A 16,448-nucleotide genomic window follows, 5' to 3' on the forward strand; every position below is an offset into this window, starting at 1 on the left:
CACTTTACCATAGATATGCTGCACACAGAAGTGCTTTGTCCTATGTGGTAAAATCAAGGAAGAAACATCCATCCATCCATCCATTTTCTATACCCGCTGTATCCTTTGCAGGCTCCCAGGGGTCTGCTGGAGCCGAGCTACTTTCAGGTGAGAGGCAGGGGTTCACCCTGGACAGGTCGCCAGTCCATCACAGGGCAGGAAGAAACATCAATCAAATAAATCAAAGGAAAATATTTCAACAAAGGAAAAGGAAAGAAACTGTCAAAATATTTAAGTAACAATCAAAAGAAATACTTAAACACAAATCTAACAAAGCAAACAGCAAGCAAATATTTAGTATTGTACTACAAAAGAATAAACATGCAAACTCAATCAAAATAAGAAAAAGAAAATCAATTAGGAGCACCTGATTAGCACATATGATGGGCACAAAACGATGGATAAGTGTTCCAGCATACAGTGACAGTGAGCACCAGCAGATTAGAGCGCGTCACTAAATATCATAAACTAAACAGGGTAGAAACAGCTCCCTGGCCGCTTGTGCTTTATTGGTGGATAGTGTGTTACATTTTTTTAGGATTGCAAGTTTTTCATGAGTAGTTAGAAACCATAATTTCCAGTTCCATTTCCTTAATATCCTTTTCTAGATATTGTCTGTTGGATTTCTTTCTTATATAGACTTTAAAAGCTTCCCATCTTATTGTAGCAGATGTTTCTGTAGTATTCAAATGAAAATAATATTTTGCCCAAGATAATCCAGAAATGTAGGATTTTGTAACCAATGTAGTTTAAGGCGCCATAGAGTCTTACTTTTAATGACGGTCATAGCTAAGTAACTGAACTCTCTTGCAGATACAGCTGGTGACATTAGAAATCAGAGACCTGGACATAAGAAAGTAATCTATTCGACTAGGTAGCAGAATGACAGAATTCGTTTAGTAGGATTTTCCTATCTCCAGACAACAATTACACTGAGCTGCATGAACTGATGGATCATGTTCTTGCTTCTTGGATGGGCTGAATCTGTACCAGAGGATCAGCCAAGGTTTGGATATAGGGTACCGTTGTAATCTCCCCCCTATTGCACTTTGTAGGTAGTATAGTAATAAGAACATTGTTTGAGTTGTTTGTTTGGTTTTCTCTTTTTGTATATTGTTGATACTGATATATTAATTTATAAATTGGTATATTTATGTCAGTGTATATAGGTGTGAGGATGTGTTATTGATATTCATATAACATTTATGTGTGTGTATGTATGTATATATGTACTGTATATGTATATATATGTATTTGTATGCATGTCATATCCAAAAAGTGCATGTGTATGTATATATATATATATGTATGCGTGTGTGTGTTTTATATATAGATATCTTTTGTTTTTTGTATAGAAATTTAATTAATTTAGATTATAATGAAATAGAGTTTAGGGGGTAGGATTTAATACGTTTTTACTTCTTGATACTCCTTTTCGAGCATGTTAATTTTGATGGATGCATGTTTTTATTTGTCTTTGTCTTTTTTTCTTATTTACATTTATTTATAATTGATTATTATTGTTTTGACTACCGTTTCATGTTCGAAATAAAATTTCAATTCAATTCAATATATTATTTGAAAAATTTGGGTCGTCATCATTTGGTCCGTATAAATTCACAACGATTACCGGTAAGTCTTGGTTCAATAGTGAGGCCTGTATGATAAATCTTCCTGTTGGGTCCAAAATGGTCTTTTGTATTTTAAGAGGAACAGATTTCTGCACAAGCACTCCGATTCCCCTGGCATGTGAAGACAACGAGCAAGTCAACACTTCACCTTGCCATCTTTTCCTCAAACAACACGTTTCACTGGCAAGCAGATGTGTTTCTTGTAAGAGAACAATTTTTGGATGAAACTGCCCAAGTCTGTTTATAACTTGTTTAACTTTAATTTCCTGAGGCCCTGTAACACTCCAGGAGATTATCTGAAGATTAAAATGTCCAGTCATTTATCAAGATAAGATAATCCTTTAATAGTCCCACAGAGGGGAAATTTGCAATCAATCTCATACTTATGATATAACCCTGTCAAAGGAAATTGCCTTTGCTGTGAAAACCTTACAGTTCAACAAAAATGGTGATGCACTCATAAAACATACAAACCTCTTACCCCCTGTGAGCAAGTTTCCCTCCCCTCTGGTACGGAACAGTATTAGGGCCAGGCAGGAGAAAAATAAAAATATTTTAGAGGAAGATTTTTTTTTCATTATACACTTCAAGGAAAAAAAGACAAAATGTCGAGAAAAAGTCAAAATTTCATGAATAAAGTTGAAATGAAGTTGAAAAAAAGAGACAGATTTTCGACTTTTTTCTTTAAATTGTATTTCAACATTAATCTTGACATTGACTTTTTTTCTCAAAGTGCACAACAAAAAAAAAAATCTTCCCCTCAAATATTTTTCTTCCTGCATGGCCCTAATACTCTCGTACCAGCAGTTTAAAATAAACATTTAAAAAATAAAAACCAAACACGCATTTCATTTATTAAGGGCTAATTTTACTCTATTTCTTTAATACAAACTTTACAACAGAAATTAGGCAAAGACAAATGTTATTCAGATACAAGTTTCATCCACTTGAAGCCACCTGAAAGGGGTAGTGCTGGGGGAAATCCTGGATCACCTTCAGGGCTTCGTTGTACAGCTCCAGATCTGTGGGACAGACGGACAAAGGTTTTAGTCAGGGGACGAGTCAGGAGTCTGTACTGTAACTCTGTAAAATGAGACGCACCAAAAGGAATGCCCTTGTCTTCCCGGAGGATGTTGTATGCGGTGGCCATGACTGCTCCTTTGTTGGACACCATACCGATGACCTCCACAACGCCACTCAGCTCTTCATCAAGCTAATTTAAAAAAATAAAAATAAGACAAAACGTGAATGGATTTCAAATAATTGGTGTTGCGGCTTCTCTTTTAAACTTTTGTGAGCCGCTACTGAGCGGGTCAACACAGTCAAAAACCAAAGACAGACGCGGATCCAGCGTCACTTACAACTTGATGCCATTTAATAATAGCGTACCACTTCAGCAGATTATACTGTTACGAGAAGTATCCATAAAAAGACAAAAAGCATCTTAGTATTATTTCTGCGATCTGACCTTTGTGGTTAAAAAAAAAAACTGTCCCGCTTCCCACTCTCACTCCCACTCTCTTCCCTTCAGCTGCAGGTTTCATTAACCACTAATCAAATCACTGCAAAAGCTCTGACATAAGGAGGGGCGCGACGACAAGGCAACAAACAAAAAATTATTACTTCTGAACTTATCTGTCCATCCTCATTTCAGTCATATACATTGGCAGTTTTTTTTTTAAAACTTTATATTTTTGGTAAGATGGAGTTTTTATATTAATAAAATAATGCGTTAACATAATTGTCATATTTTTAATCATTAGAACTCCCAAAATACAAAATACGTTGCTTGTAAAAAGTGTTTGCTTGAGCCAGTTTGAAGGCACGGTTTACCTGCACGCGTGTGATCAGGATGGAGCCACCTCTGCCTTAATTAGAGCCAGGAAAAACCCCGTCAATGTACTTTTGTACATAAAACCATATATTTTTCTCATGTGGTGTGGTACTTATGTTCTGGCTTGACATTTACAAATGGATAAAGCGAAGGATTTTATCCTTCCCAACTTCTATTTGTAGAGATAATATAACATTAGGCAAGTTTTTACAAAACGTGATGAAAAAAGTGATGAACTCTGTTCTCTGTTTAGCCAAATTCTTTATTCATAAAAATAGATATTTAAAGTCACCCCCCAAATTTTTTTTAATGAATTTGGATTATATTTAAAATCTTTAAAACTAATAAGTGAAACAAAAGCACAAATGTATGAAGTGTTAAGACATTTTCCCACTGATTTAATAAACAATGCAATAACCACTAATACCTCACGTATTTTTGGAAATATTTGTAAATATCTTGTAAATATTATCCGTTTATTTTGTGTTTACTACTTTTTTTCTCTCTTGTACATAGTCTTTTTCTACTTTTTATATTACTCTTTTTTATTATTTAACTACTTATGGTAATTTCTATTTTACATTTTTTTGTATAAAGCGTGTGTGTGTTTTGGCTGCTGCACGACTGAATTTCTCCTCTGGGAGATCAATAAAGTCTACTATTCTATTCAGAAGACTGATATCATTACTTACCCCTCGTATGATGGACTTTGTTGTATTATTCTACTTAAACGTAATGCATTTAATCTATTTATCATTGTTTGTACCTTATTTTCATATTATATGACTGTATAATTGTCATGGGACATTCAATCTCTATACACTTTATTCTCAGGTTTACATACAGTGTCCAATCTACTGTTCACTTTATCAACCTCGTTTCGATTACAAATGCATTTGTATGGAATGTATATTTGCCATCTTTGTTTTATAATATGGAGGATTTTTTGTGCCAAAATTGAATAAATAAATACATCATTAATTAATTAAATTGGGAATGAAATATATCATTAATTAATTAAATGTGTCATTTATTTATTAATTAAAATTAGAATTAAATATGTCATTAATTAAAATACAATTCATTTTAAGTAAAAATATATATTTATTATTTCAGCATTTAATTAATTAATGTGAAACTGACAGTTTTACATTTACATTTCATGATTCAGCAACACGAAATCATGAATTAAATGTGTTATTAATTAATTAAATGCTAAAATAATAAATATATATTTTTACTTAAAATGAATTGTATTTTAATTAATTAATGACATATTTCATTCTAATTTTAATTAATTAATTACACATTTAATTAATTAATGATATATTTAATTCCCATTTTAATTAATTAATGATGTATTTATTTATTTAATTTTGGCACAAAAAAATCCTCCATATTATAATGAACCTTTGACACGAATAAAAAAAACTTGTGCATAAAACTGTCTAAAGAAACATACAAACTAAACAAAAAACCCAATTGCAATTAGACACAAAATAATATTATTGCCCAAGCTGATTATAAATATCCTTGGCAGATGAAGGCAGTAGAACTACCATTAATTAAAACATTGATACTCACAACCATGTTGAGTTCAATAGTCGCCGTCTTTCCTTCTCCATCCAACACTGTGAACGTTTTTCCATTCGGATGAACCTTTAAAAGCACAAACACTCGCTGTCACCCAAAAGCCTGAATTATGGTTCTGCGTTAAAACGACGCAGAGCGTACGGCGTAGCCTACGGCGTACGGTCTGCGTTGGTGTAACGCGGGACCATAAATCAGCCTATAGTCGGCAATGTTAATTTGCTATCACTCTGCTTAAATAAATATGTACTTAATCTTGCTGTACAGAAATCTGACCTTTCCAACTCGCCCAACGAAGCAGACCGCTTGATTAATATTCTGCGCCAGCATGGAGCAGTTTACCCTCGTCTTCGGGACGTCCAGTACACCAGCCATTTCTCCAGTTATTAAGTTATTAAGGCGCTGCTGCTGTGGAGAGTGGAACTTTTCCGCGGGAAATTTTGTATCCTCTTTGTCACTCCACGACAGCCCGGCGGCGGGCGGGGTTTCTACATGTATGCCAAAAAGGTATGGCGGTCACTATTTTACATAAATCGAACCAATCCAAGCGCCTCACGACATATCCGTTGGGTTTTAATATTCCGTCCGCGGGAAACGTCGATAAAGAGTTCCGTTGAAGAGTTCCTACCACCAGAATAGAGGCAGCAGAACCCTCTTCTTCTTCTTCTTCTTTAGGTTTAATGGCGGATCACAACCAACGTTCTTAGGTGCATATAACAGCAGAACCCTCGTCACGGCTGTAGTTTGTTTACGAACATAAAAGAAATCACGAATATCAGCGGAAGTGGCGATGAAATATTTTTTTTTTTTTGATATGACAAAGTTATCCGGAAGTAAACGAGTCGCACCAACATATTAAACATTTAGAGGAACTATGACATTGAGAGCACATTGTCAACACAACAGTAAGAGAGAGTGTTGTTATAAGTTTGGACACCGTGCATGACGATTACGCAGTTTATACACAGACAGAATTGAATGTTTTATGCTTTAGATCTGTAATTCGATATCTAATGATTATGTTACGAAATAGTTTTCATTAATTCATCATCCTTCAACCTTTCTACATCGGTGACGCATTTAGAATATAGAACTATTTGCAAGTTTAAGGCGTTAAAGTATTAATATAAAGCAGGGTTACTACGGGGGCTTGAAATCCTTGAAAGTGCTTGAATTTCAATGTTGTGTTTCTAAGGCCTGAAAAGTGCTTGAATTTTAGTTTTAAGTGCTTGAAATTATAACTGTCTTTCACAAAATTGGGATCAGACTGTATAGTTTAGTTAGTACAAGGAGAAATAAAATCAGTAAGATGAAACTACTAGATGTTACCGCGGGTGAATTGGTTTGATATTGGATATTGGATATTCAAAGACATCCATTTAACTTGTGATACATAGGCTACCACTGATTTTGGTCATATTGCTTGTGATGTGTTCATGGTCATCTAGACACAAGACTGTAATTATTATAAAATCATATTATGGGCTGATTTAATGAGATTTAATGAATTCAACACCCATAAAACTTGTGATACATAACACCAATTGTTTATTATGTGTGTTGAATTCATTAAACCACATTAATCAGCCCATAGTATGATTTTTTTTAAATAATTACTGTCTTGTGATATATAGTCTGGATGACCATGAACACATCACAAGTGAAAACAATCGGTGTTATGTATCACAAGTTTTATGGGTGTTTAATTCATTTGGTGTTGAATTCATTAAACCTCATTAAATCAGCCCATAATATGATTTTATAATAATTACTCTCTTGTGATATATAGTCTAGATGACCATGAACACATCACAAGCAATATGACCAAAATCAGTGGTATGTATCACAAGTTTTATGGATGTCTTTGAATGTCCAATATCCAATATCAAACCAATTCAACCGCGGTCTAGATGTTTACAGCATAATTGTGATAAAAAGCGGAAAAAATAATTGTGAATATATATATTCCTGTAGATGTTTTACCCCAGCGAAAAAGGTGCTTGAAGATTTTGAAAATGACCCTTGAAAGTGCTTGAAAAGTGCTTGAATTTGACCTTGTAAAAGGTGTAGGTACCCTGATAAAGGCAAAATCAAGTAGTTAAGGTCTTTAATTTGACTGTTTGTCTGTTGACAGGAAAATCATGTTAAGTTTCTTCGGATTCCGTAAAGACTCAAAAAAGTCAACATCTGACAAGGAAGTAGATGGAGGCTTTGTCATCATTGGTAAGAACGCTCTTGTAAAAATGTCAAAATGAAGAAAAAGTCAATATCTATCACTGGCCCAAATCACAACTACTTATTCCAGTAAACTGAATAGCTAGTTTGATCTGTTTTTGATTAAAGTGTAAGATTAGATTTATTTTTTGTGAAGTACTTTAAAGATAAAGTTACATAGGTTGACTTAATTTGTCAAGTTAATACTGTGATCTCCTTTACATTCATGTTTTGAGTCATTAATAATTCCTTTATAAAGGTGTTATTTGATGGGGTATTACACAACAAACATTTGATCACAAAAAAGAGGGGGGAGAGAGAAATGTGGGTTATGTCGTACGAGTTGAACAATTAAGTGTTGTTGAGCTAGAGGAAGGTGGCTCCTGCTGTTCCCTGGAATATAGGAAGTAAGTTTGGTTTATCATTGAACCAAGAGAGCCACCTAACAAAAGTATAATGTTCAGAAAGGTCTCTCTCCCCTAAATCAGGTAAAAAAATCTTTATTTCAAATAGGATTTCATTTAGGCCCATGCAGTGTGAGACTTGTCTGTTATACCTGCATGACTATGGCCTCTCTTGTTTGAATCAAGTCTCTGAAAGTCTCTGAACAAATCAGCTGGATCGCCCTTAATAAGTAGGTGCAAGGAAAACAGATGTGTATGTTAATGTCGAATAACCGTTGACCTTCACAGCTTTGCAGCTTTTTTGAGGTTATCTTTCTCTATTTTCAAATTTTGGTTAAATTATTCAATAGAAAAATAAATTAATTAATTAAAGTAATACATTCCGTTACAAACGTAACAAACGCTTCAAATGTCAGTTAAATGGGCGTTTATTTGCATAATAGCTTGTTCTGGGTAACTTAATGAAACATTTTTTTTTCTGAGTAATTCAGATATAAATGTAAACATTTACAAGCACATTATATGATGCCACAAGTGAGCAACAACTTGTTAAGCTGAGAGTGCCCTGCCAGGGAGCTGTTGAAGTATCACCGATACTATTAGCACATTTCCTAAAAAGTAATTGAATAATTTTACTACACGTGTGACCAAATGTATTTAGTATTTTCTATATGCTCATCTTTGAGAGCTATTATGTTTTCTAAATTTTCATTTGTAAATTTGTTAATTTTTTATTTCAATCTTCAGGAGAAACAGCTGAGGAGCAAAGGCAGAAAATGTCCACCATGAACATTGCTCAACCCTCTACCAATGTCATTATACGGCCATTTAGGGTGAGTTTACAGAGATTTACTATTGGCAGTTTGCATAGGATGTGTTTGATTTGGAGTTGTTCTGATACCAGTATATCAGTGTTGTTTCAATCAAAAATAGACAAAGCATATATTTTTGCATAGCATAGAACCTGTATGATCATGGATGAACATGTATCATCTGAAAGATGCAGAGCACCTGCTAGAATCACAAACATTGTGTAGCATTGCCACAATCCATTTAGTCCTTTTCAAATGTTTTTTAGTAAAGATATCCTGTCAACACAACACCGATTTCTTAGGAACTGGAGCATTTCAGCAAGAAATACATTTGGAGAATGAGAACAGCCTATTTAGCTAGCTTGAATTCAGGATGTGCTGCATCAATATTTAAATTATCACCTTAAAAAAGTGCAATAAGCACAAAAGTTATGTAAAACATGTTACATATCAAACAATTCACCGATAATTAGAACTTTAACTTTTCACAGACTAACCACTGTAATTTTAACTCCGTATTTGCACAAAAAGTACAGTTTAAAGATACATTTTTCAGTGACATCAAATCTGATATCTTAAAAACACATTTAGTGCGTTTACATGGGAAGTTTAATTCCTCTTTAATTCAGAATTAAAATTAAATCCGATTTAAAATGAGTAAAAAATACCATGTAAACACCTAATTCCGAATGAAAATGTCCATTCTGAATTAAACTTAATTCCAAAGTAAGTGGCTGGTTTATTCCGATTTTAAATCCAAATAGAATAATTCCGCAATCATGAACACTCATTCCGATTTTAATTAATTCCGGTCTTTCTGCGCTGCTCGTTCCCTTGCCCGTCTGTCGCCATGACGCTTAGAAAGTTTCAAGATGGCAGCACGCAGTAAACGGTGGTCAAGAGCAGAGATTATTTATTTAATAAATAGCTTGGAGGACCTGGAAATAATTAAAAGAACAGATGGCAGGAAAGATAAAACAAGTGGCTAAGTTTGTTTTTCTTCCGGTAGACGTAATTTCCGGTCCGCCCCCCTATCCAATCAGAACCCTTCCCAACCCCCAGACCTTAAACCGGGCATACACTGTGCGATTATCGGCTCGTTTTGAGCCGATTTTCCAGTCGTGCGACTATTTTTTGGATCGGGACGGTTGAAGCAGTGCTACGACCCGATTTGCCTCATCCTTTCGCAGAGAGCATGCGCAATCTCTGATGTCACGTCAAAAACTATTATTTGTAGTTTGAGTTGCAAATTCACATTACAAATCATGTTTTAATAGCAGAAAAAAAGACCGCATTTCCCACGTAAGGTGTGCGTCGCCGCGTACCCTACGCCGTAGGCTCTGCGTTGGTGTAACGCGGAACCATAAATCAGCCTTTAGTGTGCGCTCTGTGCTGTTCTGAACACTTCTCTTCTCTGTCGTGTTCATTTTGCTCGGACGCCGGGTCCCTCCGCCGAGACACAACTTTTGCGGTATGCGTTCATTGTTGTGTCTAAAAATGATGCGCAGTGCCCACCCCATCAGAAACGGTACAGATATTTTGGGATTTTTTTTATATATATAAAAAAATAAAATTATAAAAAAATAAAGGATCCCCATAACTTTTGATCGGGTGGGCAGGACGCACGTTTGGGTGGGAACAGCCCACCCCTGCCCTAAAACCGGCCTTGAGTTCCAGTACACAGAGGTCCGACGGGAGGATTATGATCGTATAGTGTGAGCAGACGGGTCGCATCAGAGCATCGGGTCGTACAGTGTGAGACCATAAATCGTGGGCTGTGAACTTTTGAACTCCGCGATCTAGTCGTGCAGTGGGAGATGGGGCTGAATCAAACGATTTAAAATATCGTACAGTGTATGCCCAGCTTAAGCGGAAAGCTGATCAAACATGTTTTCCATGTAAACTTCAATTCAAAATTACTATTTCCATGTAAACTCGAAGGAAAATAGTTTAATTCTGAATTATTTAATTCTGAATAATTAATTCCGAATTAAAAAACATCATGTAACCGTGGCCACTGTTTTCCTCACAGGAATCCCGTCCAAATCCATCTCGACACACTGGTGAAAAGTTGCCTGCACCTGTACGTCCTGTGAGACCAGCAGATGAGCCCCCGGCGGTGGAAGCTCCTTCAGCTTCTTCAGCTTCTTCAGCCTCCCAAGATCTTCTGAGTGACATCCCCTTCACTTTGGCCCCTCACGTCTTGGCCATGCATTCAGGATTCCCCCGAGTCACAGATGTCCTACTGTCCTGCAACCTAAACTACAGCCTGGGCAGTTATAAGTATGACTTCAGTTTAGAAAACTCTGTGCTCCATAACAACCAGTCTGTTTGAATTTTGAAATCGCCATGAATTCACAATCGGGGAAACTTACGGAAGAGTATTAGGGCCAGGAAAATAAAAATTATATTTTAGAGGAGGAAGATTTTTTTTTCATTATGCACTTCGAATAAAAAGGCGAAATGTTGAGAAAAAAGTCGAAATGTTGAGAAAAAAGTCCAAATGTCGAGAATAATGTTGAAGTATAATTTCTAAAAAAAAAAGTCCAAATGTATTTCAACTTTATTCTCGAAATTTCGACTTTATTCACGAAATTTCGACTTTATTCACGAAATTTCTACTTTTTTCTCGAAATTTAGACTTTCTTCACGAAATTTTGACTTTTTTCTCGACATTTCAACTTTTTTCCCGAAGTGCACATTAAAAAAAAAAATCTTCCCCTCTCAAATATTTTTATTTATTATATTATTTTAAATTTTTCCTGCATGGCCCTAATACTCTTCCGTAGAAACTGGTTATTTATTGGTTGTTTAAAAAGTAAAAGATAACATGGCTACTCTTAGTTTTACAAGATGAGTAAAAACATTGCATGGTTCAGTTTTGGAAATATTAACAACAAAAACAAAACCAAATGCACCACAGTTGTCCTGCTGATGACATGTCAGGACTTCAGGGAGTCCAGTTCCTTACCTTCTGATGCGCCAGCCACACCTTTGTAATTTGTGAACTGTGGTTTTGGATTGTCTTGTTAAGAAAATGCATGGATGTACGGAAGAGTATTAGGGCCATGCAGGAGAAAAATGTGTATCAAGATATCTTCACAAAAAAAAAAAACCACTGTAACTTGCTGATGTTAAAACAATCAAGTGCATATGATCAGCAGGATCTATTTGTTACTACTTATCCTCTTCATTTCTATATGGAAGCAGTAAAGCTGTACTTTATTTACGGTTTCAACACACTGCCTCTTCATTTTTGGTAAATAAATAAAAGATGCATAGTAATAATGGCTATGCAGTATGTTTTTATTCTATTAAATCTTTAAAAATACAACTGACATCTACTCATGTCACTGTCTTTATGAAGTGCAATACTAAAAAGTGAAGCCTTGATTTATCCTTCTGAAAATCTGTATTTTCAAGGTAAACAGAATCAATTAAAGCAGAATATCTGATGAGCTTCCACATTTGACATCCACGTCTTTCTTCTGGAATCTGTAAGTTAAATCATGTTCTTAGCAGAAGTTCTGACTTCTTGGATTTTTCCCAAACTAACATGTTTAACATTTACCACACTAATGTCCTTTTTATTTCTTGTAAATATAAACTTTTATCATCATTAAATATTTTTGCTATGGTGAAAAGAATAAAAAGGTAAAAACAAGTTTATTTATTGGGAAAGGTACCATAAGCCCTATCTGTATCATTCATTTTACATGATTCAATTTGGACTTCTCTGACGGATTTGTCTTTAAAATACTGATTAATTATAAAATCTCTTTCTTGATGATGGAAGAATGATTGATGATCTGATAAAAGGCTTATCATTGTCTTTCATGCATTAAAATTCAGCAGTTTCCTTTAAATATTTAAAAATATTATGCTTGAATTGCCTGAAAAGATCTACGGAGGAGTATTAAGGCCAGGCAGGAGAAAAATAAAAATAATATTTTAGAGAAGGAAGATTTTTTTTTCATTATGCACTTCGAGAAAAAAGTCGAAATGTCGAGATCAATGTTGAAATACAATTTCGGTTGGGTCTGCAAAACACGGAGCAGTAAACAAGAAAAAATAATTACATTAAAGAGAATGTGATCCTGTTCATGATTGCAGGGGAGAGACCAACTTTTTTTGCAAAGAGAGCAGACAGGGTCAGCCTATAGACCCAGGCTGAAAATACAGATGTTATTGAAGAAAACTGTGATGTTAATTAGGGCCCACTAAAGTTAATCATGCACTGTGGTCATATTTTAACAAATTGTTGTCTGAGCCAGTTTCATTCATTTGTGGCTGGTTTTTTTATGTTCTGTTGATCATCATGTACATCAGATTTTCTTAAAGGTCTGATTGACAGTTATTAGTCAGTGTTTTCAGTTAATGATTATTTATTAATGCTGACAAATTCATCCACCTGAACAAGAGCTAAATGAGTCTGATTCGAAGTTTTTGGGGTCTGCTTTATGATACAAAATTTGAAGCAATTTAAATGACAATTAATAGCTAAAAACATATATATCAGCTCAACTAGACAGGCACTGACTGCAACGGACAATCAGGTGTGCAGAGAGGATAATTGGGACTAACCTCCCACCTATCCAGGACCTGTACCGGTCCAGGACCAGGAAATGGGCAGGTAGCATCTCTGCAGACCCCTCACACCCAGGACACAGTCTGGTTGAACTCCTCCCCTCTGGACGGCACTACAGAGCTGTACTCTCCTCTTCTTCTCTTTCCTTTCTTCAGATCAATCCACAGTTATTAATTATCTCATCTCATATCTTATCTCATAACCCTAAGTGAACTCCATTGTTCTTGCAGTCTGTTGTGCTGGTCTGCCCACAGAGAAGCAATAGATAAAAGGTCAAAGAGCTGCACAGTTGCAGCAGTGTTGTTTCCATCATCCTATTGTCAGCCTGGCATGTTTTTACCCATCTATGGTTTTTAATCTGAAATGGGAGCAAATTCAGCTACAAGAGCGGCCTGGGGTTGATTTACACTTAATATTTAAAGTGATATGGTACTAAGTGTGATACTGTGTCATCTACAGTGTAGGCCTACTAAAAGAAACAACGTAATAAAATAGATAATTTTATTTACATTTCCATTTACTGTAAACACATTATCTACTTTATTTTTGTTTTTAAATAAACTGCAACAGCAATGTGCAACAACAATTTAAAGTAGAACAACAACAATTAAGTGCAACAACAAAGTACTACAAAAACTAGAACTATAATTAAAATCACTCAACTTAGATAAACAGTACCTCGTCAATATGTTCTCCATATAGGAATACATTCAAATGTACAAAAACAGACATTATTAAATAGAATAAACAAATAAAATCAAATAAATACTTAAATAACGATGTAAATGACATCAATCACATACAATAATAATAACATACCTTTGATAATGTATGAATCATCACTCACACATGAAAATATAATTTTATTTTATTTTTCTAACTCTTTAACCCTAGTGGTCACGGGGCCCTAAGCAGCCACTTAGTTCGCTTATGCCTTGGGCCGGCTCTGATCCTCTCTTTCCTATTTCCCTCATCTTTACTTCCTCGACCCGGCTGGCCTTCAGCAGGAGGGTACCCTCTTACAAGCCAAGTCTTGCTCAAGGTTTCCTCCCTCCTAAAGGGGAGTTTTTCTTGCCACTGTTTAGCTTTAAGGTTTTCCTCCCACTCGGGGAATTTTTACCTGCCATTTAATAATTGATCTGGAATCGCTCTTGGTCTCTGGAAAATGCCTAGAGACAATTCCTATCGTAATAGGCTCATACAATTGAATTTAATTTCATTGAGCTTCAGTTTTATCTGAATTTAGGTGGCAAAGTTTTTTAATCATCCGTGTTTTTATGTCTTTATGGCATGCTTGTAGTCTAACAAGCTGGTTAGTTTCCCCTGGTTTCATGGACATTGCTGAGTATCATCAGAATAGCAATGGAAATGAATAGCACATGTCTAATAACATTACCCAGTGGAAGAAAATATAAGGTCAAAAGAATCAGTCCCACCACAGAACCCTGCAGAACTCTGTGGCTAACTCTGGTAAATAAGGAAGACCCATCATTTACAGTTTTGAATTGGAATCTATCAGATTGGTATGATTTCATATTAGATTTAAAACAATCGAATATCATATTATTATTATTATCCCAATAACATGTCTCTGTAGTAAAATGTTGTGATCAATTGTATCAAATGCAGTACAGAGACCCAACAGGATATGTAGAGATACAAGTCCACTATCAGAGGCCAAACGGAGATCATTGATTACTTTCAGCAGAGGATTTTCTCTGTGCTTAAATCCGTACTGAAACTTCCTCTTCAAGTGCAGGTTAAATTACAGCAACCTTAAAAATGTGTGGATGATAGTCAGTAGATGGTGACTGATCAAACAAATCCAATAGGGAGGTTTTAATAAAGGAAAAACCTCCTTAAAGGTCTGGTTGGAATAGGGTCTGAAATACAAGTTGATGGTTGGGATGAGTCTTGGTTCTTATTCCTCAGAGACCTCAACTGGACAGAAATGGTCAAAGCAAAAACCAATGATGTACTTCAGAGGCTGCTGAACTTACATTGGCACCAGTAATTTACTTCTAATAGAAATAGTTTTATTGGTGGAGAGGTTTATAAAGTCATCACTGCTGAGAGTTGAAAGTATACTACTACTACTACTACTTCTACTACTCCTGTCATTTAGCAGAAGCTTTTATCCAAAGCAACTTACATCTGAGAGAACACAAGCACAAGAATCACATAATAGGAGGGTCCAGCTGGATCAGTGCTGGTCAGACTGCTAAGAGTCCAGTTGGACACAAGTGCTGCCATGCCAGTGCTAGAATATATATGGTTTTTTTGTTTGTTTGTTTGTTTTTAATAAGAAAGCTATGTAGAAGGAGACACTATCTTGTCATAAATCCATGCATCTTACTAGGTGATAGACCCTGCAGATCAGACAGAGTTTGGTAGGTCGTTCCACCATCGGGGAACAATGGAGGAGAAGAGTCTGGATACTGATTTCACACCACGTTGTGGTGGAAGAACCAGGCGTCTTTCACTGGCTGAGCGGAGCTGTGGAGAGGGAGGGTAGCTCTGGATGAATGAGTGAAGGTGGAGGGAGTGTAGCTCTGGATGAAGGAGTGAAGGTAGAGGGAGAGTAGCTCTGGATGAAGGAGTGAAGGTAGAGGGAGTGTAGCTCTGGAAGAAGTTGTGGCTTTGGGGTTTATGCTCTGTTTAAGACTGTCTGAATATGATATTAATATAGCTTTGAGAACAATTATATTTGGACGTTTGCTAGCAAATTTAGTACAGTGAATATGATATTCAGCAATTATTAAGAGAAGGTTGATTAAATATACTTTGTTTGGGCTTGTCATATCATTTTTTGATACACCAAATAGTACATGTTGAATGCTCAACTTAAAGAAGAATCAACTTTAGCATTTATAAAATGATTAAGGTCAATCCAGAGAACATGAGTATATGTGCAATTCCAGAATAAGTTAGATATTGTTTCATCCACATTACCACAAAAAGAACAGTGTGTCAATGTTTATCTTATATTTAACAAGATTGGTCTTGACTGGATAGCATCTATGAAGTATTTTAAAAGTAACCTCTCAAACTCTGTTTGTAATAATACATTCTCTTGGCAAGACCTATGTTTTTTTTCTCCAATCTATTTCATTATATAAGTTATTCCAATAGAAAACTGGTGCAGGTTTAGACACAATGGCCCGGTTTCACAGACAAGGCTTATATCAAGCCAGGAGTAGGCCTAAGTCAGACTAGTAAAGCTAGTTTATTTAAGTGGCTTGCATGAGCGTGGCTTAAATTTGTCTTAGTTAGTCCCAGACTGTGGAGTCCTGGAGTAAGCTTAAATGAGAACACCTCATTAGCCTAAGTGGGAGC

The 16,448-nt window shown here is 35.6% G+C and overlaps 2 protein-coding genes across 2 annotated transcripts; one reads left to right on the forward strand and one right to left on the reverse strand.

Annotated features, from left to right (window-relative positions):
• Nucleotides 1-2,531: 2,531 nt before the first annotated feature.
• rpa3 (replication protein A3) lies at nucleotides 2,532-5,572 on the reverse strand. The gene is made up of 4 exons (XM_061742074.1): nucleotides 5,371-5,572; nucleotides 5,089-5,163; nucleotides 2,772-2,883; nucleotides 2,532-2,692 (listed from the first exon to the last, which is right to left on the reverse strand). The coding sequence occupies exons 1-4, from the start codon at nucleotides 5,467-5,469 to the stop codon at nucleotides 2,610-2,612; spliced, it is 369 nt and encodes a 122-aa protein (XP_061598058.1). The 5' UTR covers nucleotides 5,470-5,572; the 3' UTR covers nucleotides 2,532-2,609.
• Nucleotides 5,573-5,818: 246 nt separating this feature from the next.
• Nucleotides 5,819-10,955, forward strand: umad1 (UBAP1-MVB12-associated (UMA) domain containing 1). Its single transcript, XM_061742075.1, has 4 exons — nucleotides 5,819-5,999; nucleotides 7,229-7,317; nucleotides 8,460-8,545; nucleotides 10,557-10,955. Exons 2-4 carry the CDS (start codon nucleotides 7,236-7,238, stop codon nucleotides 10,857-10,859), a joined length of 471 nt encoding a protein of 156 aa, XP_061598059.1. The 5' UTR covers nucleotides 5,819-5,999; nucleotides 7,229-7,235; the 3' UTR covers nucleotides 10,860-10,955.
• The last annotated feature ends 5,493 nt before the right edge of the window (nucleotides 10,956-16,448 follow it).

The sequence above is a fragment of the Cololabis saira genome, chromosome 15 (genome assembly GCF_033807715.1).
Source record: "Cololabis saira isolate AMF1-May2022 chromosome 15, fColSai1.1, whole genome shotgun sequence".
NCBI classification, from domain to species: domain Eukaryota; kingdom Metazoa; phylum Chordata; class Actinopteri; order Beloniformes; family Belonidae; genus Cololabis; species Cololabis saira.

Excerpts from the sequence above, each read along its gene's own strand:
- rpa3 (XM_061742074.1), bottom strand. The coding sequence starts at position 5,469 with ATGGCTGGTGTACTGGACGTCCCGAAGACGAGGGTAAACTGCTCCATG. Across the intron at positions 2,884-5,088 it reads CTATTGAACTCAACATGGTT|CTTGATGAAGAGCTGAGTGG; the intron begins GTGAGTATCAAT and ends TTTTTAAATTAG. Across the intron at positions 2,693-2,771 it reads AGACAAGGGCATTCCTTTTG|ATCTGGAGCTGTACAACGAA; the intron begins GTGCGTCTCATT and ends TCTGTCCCACAG.
- umad1 (XM_061742075.1), top strand. The coding sequence starts at position 7,236 with ATGTTAAGTTTCTTCGGATTCCGTAAAGACTCAAAAAAGTCAACATCT. Across the intron at positions 7,318-8,459 it reads TGGAGGCTTTGTCATCATTG|GAGAAACAGCTGAGGAGCAA; the intron begins GTAAGAACGCTC and ends TTCAATCTTCAG. Across the intron at positions 8,546-10,556 it reads TCATTATACGGCCATTTAGG|GAATCCCGTCCAAATCCATC; the intron begins GTGAGTTTACAG and ends TTTTCCTCACAG.